Source organism: Astyanax mexicanus, chromosome 22, assembly GCF_023375975.1.
Source record: "Astyanax mexicanus isolate ESR-SI-001 chromosome 22, AstMex3_surface, whole genome shotgun sequence".
NCBI classification, from domain to species: Eukaryota; Metazoa; Chordata; class Actinopteri; order Characiformes; family Acestrorhamphidae; genus Astyanax; species Astyanax mexicanus.
This window is the reverse complement of record NC_064429.1, coordinates 27027705-27036014: the sequence shown is the minus strand read 5'-3', so window position 1 is coordinate 27036014 and position 8310 is coordinate 27027705. Positions and strand designations below refer to the sequence as shown.

Sequence of the window (8310 nt, the reverse complement as noted above, 5' to 3'; positions counted from 1 at the left end):
TGTGCTATTCAACCGACTAGATCTAAAGATCTAAATCAGTTAAATGTATCTTCATTTGACAGTGCTGACTGATGTATGCCTTATCAAATGATAAAAGCATGCAATAATGCCATAAAAAAATATATCGTATTCCATGAAACAATGAAAATGTTTCTGCTATACCAGGTGTTTATAATAGCACTTTTTAGCACCTGTCATACATCTTTGCAAATGTAAATTGACTTCTTTTCCCCCATCAATTCAGCACAATCAAATGTAAATTAAAGAACAAATAGCCCAATTTCTAATCTATGCAAGATGGTGGTTTTAATTAACTGAACAAAGACGGATTCTGCTGGCTAATGTGTTGTTTGCAGTGTGGAACATCAAACAGCCAAACTCGCCAAAAGAGATATGGCCCACAACCGTTTCACATTTCATGTTGCTACAGTCGTTATCTGGTGCACAATCTGGTTCAGCACCAGACTGGGATGATCACAGATAAAGACAAAAACACAAGAGAGAGGATAAGACACATTCTGAACTGCAAAACAGTCCATGTTGGATCATGGATGTTTTCTGTGCTGTACAGCAAGAAATACTAATAATCCTAAGTTTTTTTTTTTTAAATGACCAAGTGCTGGTATTAAGGAAGCAGTAAACACATGAGAAAATACTATTTTTTTATCCATATTTTTATTCAAATTACAAAACTTTTACATTGCAGCATTGATTGCAAAAATGTATATAAAACTCTATACTAATCACTAAACCCTAAATATACTACAAATTCAAATGATCAAACAGTAAACTAATAATAAAAATGTTAGGCCTGTTGATTGGCCAGTAAACAGGCTGTAATCAGTGTACACAGTTATGAACTCCTGCTAAATTAACAAGAAGTTAAACAAGAAGTTGCAAGAAAGAAGAATAAGACATAAGTGTATTGGCAGCCATAGATCAGCAGAGCTATGAAGATCACTCCAACAGAATGCCTGCTGCAACATGACATGCGTCTCAGCACTGATACCTGTGAAAACAATTGAAAAGACTGTATCAGAGACTTTTAAATAAATCAAGAAAGAAAAAGCTAAGAAAGGCTAATAAAGTTGCAGATTATTTAAATGCTATGAACTAAAATAATAGTTAATAAACAAACAAAAATTAGAGGATTGCCAGTGCATTTCATATTGGCCGCATAATGTTAACCTATTCTCGACTGAGGCAAGGCTTGCGTGTGTTTTTGTTCAACAGAGAATGGAAGGGCTCTGCATATAGGAAAATTAATCCAGCTCAGAGTGCCAGCTTCGTTGCAGCGCTTTGTAAACATGTCAAGTCACATTATGCAACGAAAAAATGGCGACATGCATTTATAACTTACAACACAGTAGTACCACAATCACATATAAATTTGAAATACAAAATAAACCTGACTACCCAAGGGAGAGTAGCCCTAGTGGGCAATGCTGCACACTGATGGTGAGTTAGTTGTGGGAGACACGCCCATTATGCAAATAAATAATGCCAAGAACCAATAGAGAAGATAAATGAGTTAATATGATGCTATATTATTTAAGTAACATTTAAATAAGATAACAAAAAATAAACATAAATAAGATAACAAAAAATAAACATAGTGTATGTAATAAAAGCAATAGAAAGAGGTTTGCAATTAGTTCTCATTTAATTAAAACATTTAATTATATACATTGCATTGGTTGCATTTTAAAAAGTATATCATTTTAATAAATAAATCAAAAACAGGTCTCATGTTTTTTTGTTTCAGGGTGTTCATCTGAGATGTATGTCATTAAAGAAGCTAGATTTTACCATTTCGAATCCATTCATTCCAGGCATGCAGCTGCTCAGTCTTATGGTCTACACTGGTCCCTGAGAATCCTCCGTCTGTAAATACCAAAAGAAACAAGACCATTATACATATTTTAGGGCAAAACCCTGTTACTGTGATGGTATTTAGCACTTTTAAGCAATATTAAGAAAATATAACAGCTAACAGATTGAACTAAAACTACAATAATAACAATTATTTGTGTTATTAATTTCATATAGTAATATATTTTTATATAGTTATATATATATATACAAAACGCAGCTATTTACAATCAAATGATGAGGCACAACAATGTGGTTCCAGGAACAAAACATAAATCTAATAATTAAAACAATAAGACATGAAATGCAGTGGTGGAATTTTTTGTACAAAAAAATTTAATCTGCAATCAAAGTTTTAAGAATTAAAAGGAAAAATTGTATGATGCAAATTCAAAACAGAAATAATGTCAAATACTTATTTTTTAAATACATTTTATTATTATTTGCAATTATTTGAAAATTATTTGCCTATTTTGCCATCATTTTTGTGTTTTTGTGAATTTTCTGTGGATTTTGCTGCTAAAGATTTTGCACCTGGAATCTCTTCAGCTCATCTCATTTTAGCGTCTATATGTATATATTTTTATTGCATATTTTATATTTTCATGTAAATCCTTTGGCCCAAAGTTAACACCATATACATCTTACCAAATTTACATGCATTTACAATCAAATCTCAGCTGGGGCCATTGCCCCAGTGGACCTGTCCCTTTAAATAAACTAATTAAATAATTTCATTTGTTAATAAATTTCATAAGCTGCCCATAACTTATTTTTCAACCACTGTTTGTTTATGTTTTTTACAGCTACAAGTATAAAACCTATACATTTTTTTTTTACCAACTTGCTCTTACAGCTTACAACACTAAGCATTGAGCCATTGTATAAACCTTCCTTAAGATTAGTTGTTACCCTGAGGAGAACAACTTCACAATGATGGTGAGGGAGGTCACGCCCTTTATGTGTAATAGTGGTGAAGGTGTGGTTATCTCCAGTGTGATTGGTGATAACCACACCTTCAGTGGTAACAGGAACCAATGGGAAGATTGTAAGACTGACTGACAGAAAAACTCCAGGAGGAGTGATCTGATGTGATGTCAGGTGATGTCAACCTCTTAAATGAAGTTAAAAGAATTATTTGAATTAAATAATTTATTTTAAGTTGTTTTAATAGGGAATGGATTTGCTTTCAGGCAAACTAAGAAAAAAATATTTTTCATAAAAATGCACTTTAAGTCAATGACCTGGTTGTTACACTTTTTTTCAGTGTGGAGTCTGTGGCCTTTTAGGCACATGCAAGGTACCTCGGCTGTGTTTGAAATGTAACAAAATGCTGTGTAATGATGTGTAGACAGGATTCTGAGGTAAGAAGGCACCAAATCATGTCTGAATCAAAGTTGATTAATCTAGTGTTATATTATATTGGACAAAATAGCTTTGTCCAATATAAAGGCTTGAGACAAGACAGCTAAACACTCTATCTTTCAGTGAGATGTATGTTACCTTTTTTTATACAGGACATACTGTTGTTACCTTTTAATATGGCTACAGAGACCTTTATGACTACACTTTATTCTAAATGAGACACAGTGGAAAAAAAGTCTTTAGTACAGTTATTATTAAATATTGTCAAAACATTTTTTAAAGGTTCTGATATATTATGAAAAATAGGTACCCACCTTTCGAGTGATCCAAGATCAGGTTCCTCAGCTCACGCAGTGCTTGAGTGATGTTCTCCAGTCTGTGTTGAAGGTAGGCATTTTCATCTCTCAGTTTCTTAATGGTGTCCTGCAGGTCATAAGTAAAAGTGATCTGTGCTATAAAGGATGTGGTCAGCAATGTGACGATCAATTGTGTGGAGAACATTTTGCCCTGAAATGCAGTAGTAGTTCCAAGTGAACTATGTTGAGATCTCAAAAACCTTGGCAAGGCCAGTACTTGTGTACTTGTGTAGTGATGTCTGTTTATCACGCTTCTCTTCAAGCACAGGTCAATGTTTAGGCCCTCCAGTGGTGGCCGTCCTTTGCCATTGGACCTACATTTAGAAATCAATTCAGATTTCATGCACCATTAATTTAAGTTAGCAAGCTAAAACAGTACAATTAGACCATGGGTGTAAAGCAAAGACTGTATATAAGTATAAGGTCTCAAGTGGTAAAGATGAAGAATGCGTAAAACAGCAGATTATTACAATTTTTCCTATATATTGTTCCAAATAATATTTACATCAGCAATTTTAGACATATTAACTAATATTCATATTTAGCAACACACTGTTGAAGATGGAGGCTATATAAGGCCTAAACTCTGTCTAGTTTGCATCAGGATGGTGAGTGCTCATAATAAAAAACTAAACCAACCACAATAAAAATCTCTTTTCAACACAGACTAACAATACAAAACTTGTGCTGAACAAACCTCCAAATAAAAGTCTTTATTTAATAACTAAACATAACTCAAAGTCACCTCAAATCATTGTGGGAACAGTGTGTGTACATTAGACAGGTCAGACGTTAAGCTACCGTAATATGACTTAGCAAGATCCACATCTTTATCTTTACCCCATTATGGTAGACGAAAGCAATATAAGGCACAGCATGTATCTAGTTTACATCATGACAGTAAGTGGTCAAATTTTCAAAAAAGCCTAAGAACACCAAACCAACAATATGAAAACCAATCTTTTAAACACAAAGTAAAACCATAAAATCTGTTTAACAATCTTCCAACTACATGTCTTTTCATATCAACTAAAATCATATAAACTAAATCAAATGCACCCCAAAGCATCATGGGAAGATCATGGTATTAGGCATTGCACCAATAGGTTTTAAGTTTGCCAGCTCCATAGAATATCATATAATAATGACTAAGTATCGCATAGTTATGACTTAGTAGAGGTCCATTTTTTAGGAAATAGGTTGTAGTTAGTAGAGTGATTATTTTCTTCTTGTACTGGGTTGGTTTGTTTCCTCTGTTTTAGCAAAAAATACTGCAAACCGCTAAGGGGACCCCGCGAGTGAGTCAACAATGAATGGGGGGTAAATAGAGGTAAACGGCTAAAAGCTCAGATTAAAAATAGTAACTAACTAATTATCCAAGATAATCGTTTAATATCAGAAAGTACAATACATTATTAGGCTAAATAAACAAATAAATCCGTATTAAATATTAAGTTTTTCTACAGTAAACATGTTTAGGCAATAAAACACTAGCATTACTACTACTGTGTGCTGACTAGTTAGTAAGCTGATGCTGGAGATACAGTCTATATGCTGCACTTTAAACCCATAATTTTATGTAAAAAAAATGATATTTCCAAAAAAAACTATTTTGAGGTGAATATTAGTGGCCACATTCAAATGGGATCATTGAGTTAAATTCTGTTCCATTAATTCCTTGATTTCTATTGGCTTCTGGCACAACCTATTTGCATAACTGGGTGTGTCCCCAAATGTCTAAGATTCACCATGAGTGTGCAGTCATTCCCAGGCTACCTTCAGTAAACCTGGCTGATGGTAAATATAGATACTACGTGATCTGATATAAAGTTTATGTTACCATCTACTTTTCTGTGAGTGCTTTAAAAAATGTATTTTCTTTTATATTATTTATGTTGCTGAAATGTTTATATCGTTTTGTATTAAGAAATAGGCACACAACATTCTTGTAGCATTTATAATCTGTGACTTTGCTTGGTTGTTTTTTTTTTACATTATAAATGTTATATTAAAGACATTAATGCTAAACAGGAACACATACAGAACATCACTCTCTTATCTTCATCTAGTGGTCAGTATTTTCTTTTTATCAGCACTTACCTGTTTACTTATACACACAGTGCATACACTAATCATTTTCACCATATTTTTAAAAGTTAAACAAACTTACTGGGTTTCACAATGTGGCCGTACATTCAGAGCATGTTTTAAAGGCTTACAACTGGAGTTTAAGAGCTTTAACATTGCGTTTGTGGTACTGAAATGTTTTTTTATATTGTTGTGTGTTGGGAAATCAGTCATTTCTTTATTTAGTATAAAATGTCTGAAACATTAATAAAGTATACTTTTGCTCAATTGCTCCATATCCTTTTCGGACCTGAATTATCTCCAGTGATGGAAGAAATGCAAGAATGCTTTTTTTCAGTCTGTAATGGACAGGAAAGACGACTGTAATATTCTACTATAAAATCTATATAGCAAACACATCGAATTAACTAAAATATTTAATAGTTAATTTTTATTTCCATTGCATTGGAAGCCTGTGTGTAGTATTTTATATTTCATATTGACCTTTTTGTTTCATAAACCATCCCTAAACAGTAAAACACATGAATAGAGTGTTCTAAATTACATTAAATTATTAAAAATAGCTGTTACTTTGCCTCAGTGTCTCTAGTACTAAAATTGTTTTTCCAGTGTTTTTGCAGTGGGCGGGGCCAAGCTACTTGTTTCATTGGTTTATAAACTCGTTCATTGGCTGGTTGATGATCTATTCTGATAAACCACAGCTCTCGATTGTAGCTTAAATTGTAGTTTGAAGCTAAGAGCTAAGTGCATCATGCTTCAGTAGATGGATGATCTGCAAATGTGCTGGGTCAAAAATTTAGACAGTGTCTCCATCTAGCGGCCAATATTTTTCATTTACCACCATTTATCTGCTTACTTTTACACACAGTGCAACAATGAGCTTGAGTCTTGGAAATTGTTAAATTTGAATATAATTAATGTAAGAAAGCCTCACACCTTTGAAACAGTAACACTGTTTTAGGGAAACTTGCAGTATTCATTTAAAATGATCTTTGTGCTAGAATGCTTTTGGGAGTGCTTTTTTTTCGATCATTAGTTTTTCTTTCATGCAAACATAACATTGGGATCTTATTAAAGAAGAAAACACCACTGCAACACAAACTAATGATTACAATATCAATACTAGATTTTGAAACTAGATACAGTTTTGTAAAACAAAACATTGTAATATTTTAATATATTAATATATTCTTTTACCTTACCATTTGCCACGGATAAATCACTTTAAAATGTATTTAAATTCACTGCATTCACTCTAAATAGTGATTTTGTGTTTTAGTCAGGAGAACTAATATTATTAAGTTGAATGATTTTACCAGCCAGAACAACTCGATGAAGTTTAAATTAAACACTTCAACCTGAAAACTTAAAAATGTTTGTTTATTACCAGACCTGAGTGTTATAGGCTGTAAGGCTTAGTTACCTGAGAATACAAACTTTTTGTGTGTTTTTGCTCCTCTTATAATAAATGCTTTGTGGTCTATTTCAGGCTCGTGAAATGAGCTTAAGCACAATACGAACAATAAGAGTAAAAATATGAAAAGGTATAGATAAATGAGTAAAACAATATTTACATGAGACAAAAAGACATTGTCATTTTCAACAATATTAATATAAAAAGGGCTCTTGTATTGAAATTTGTATTGAAATCGGCAACTGTGTATCAGAATCAGATCGAGATAGAAAAAATGTGTATCAGCTAATCACTACTCAAGATACCATAAACATATTTGGGACATCCCAAGTACAGTAACAAAAGCAAGAGTCAAGAATTAATCAAACAATTTGGATTTGAATAATTGCGATAAAGCAAAATTTGTATCAGTGAGATGTTTCAAGTAAACATTATGGCAGGTTTATTGTCCAGCAAAAGTTACAAAGTGGAAAGTGGATCAGCTCTTTCTGTTCAATCAATATTCAACAAGTGAATCCGGGCTCCAGACTAACACCTTTCCACCGTCCCGGGGACGATACAAATAGCATAGGACTGTGAATTTGCATGTGGTAAAGCTACTTATAAGCAGCTTTTGAAAAAAAAACTGCTTCCTGGTTGAAATATGAGTGGGATGTTTTTTTTATTTTATTTTTTCACATTTTTAGCATATAGTCAGTTTTTATAAAGTCCTGCCTTTCAACATAGCGTCAGTCAGCATGCTGGTAATGCTGCAAAATGAGAAGGGTCAATGTGGTGCATGTGGGAAAAGCTCCCTAATCGTCTCTTGGGTCAATATATAAATATTTATGTACACGTAATCAAGTACAAATACACAGTTAAAAAGTATTGTAAAAAAAATAATAATATTAATTTGAGGTGTACAATTTTCAGTTTGGGGCATCATACAGAAAACCTTGGGATGGTTCACATACTACATATATATATGTTCTGGAGCCCTGATGAAAGACATAAATATTACACCCAATACATATATTGGTCCCATCTCTAAACTTAATGATGACTTATGTTTGTTTAAGGAATACAGCCCAGTTATGCTCTAATATTAAAATATACACAGTGTAACTCTTGCACTATTCAAAGCAGGATTGATAGTTACAATTAGTAGCTGTAGCTTCAACCACTCTTATCATGTAACAAACGGTATTTTTTGTTTTGTTTGACTATTTGTTAATG

The 8310-nt window shown here is 32.8% G+C and overlaps 1 protein-coding gene across 1 annotated transcript; it reads right to left on the bottom strand.

Annotated features, from left to right (window-relative positions):
• Window positions 1-656: 656 nt before the first annotated feature.
• Window positions 657-4387, bottom strand: LOC125786945 (uncharacterized). The gene is made up of 3 exons (XM_049470609.1): window positions 3552-4387; window positions 1810-1884; window positions 657-1009 (listed from the first exon to the last, which is right to left on the bottom strand). The coding sequence occupies exons 1-3, from the start codon at window positions 3934-3936 to the stop codon at window positions 867-869; spliced, it is 603 nt and encodes a 200-aa protein (XP_049326566.1). The 5' UTR covers window positions 3937-4387; the 3' UTR covers window positions 657-866.
• Window positions 4388-8310: the final 3923 nt, after the last annotated feature.

Bases quoted from the DNA above. Each gene is read 5' to 3' on its own strand.
- LOC125786945 (XM_049470609.1), bottom strand. From the start codon at position 3,936: ATGAAATCTGAATTGATTTCTAAATGTAGGTCCAATGGCAAAGGACGG. The intron at 1,885-3,551 runs GTGGGTACCTAT...TGGTATTTACAG, and splicing joins GATCTTGGATCACTCGAAAG to ACGGAGGATTCTCAGGGACC. The intron at 1,010-1,809 runs GTAAAATCTAGC...TTGTTTTCACAG, and splicing joins GAATGAATGGATTCGAAATG to GTATCAGTGCTGAGACGCAT.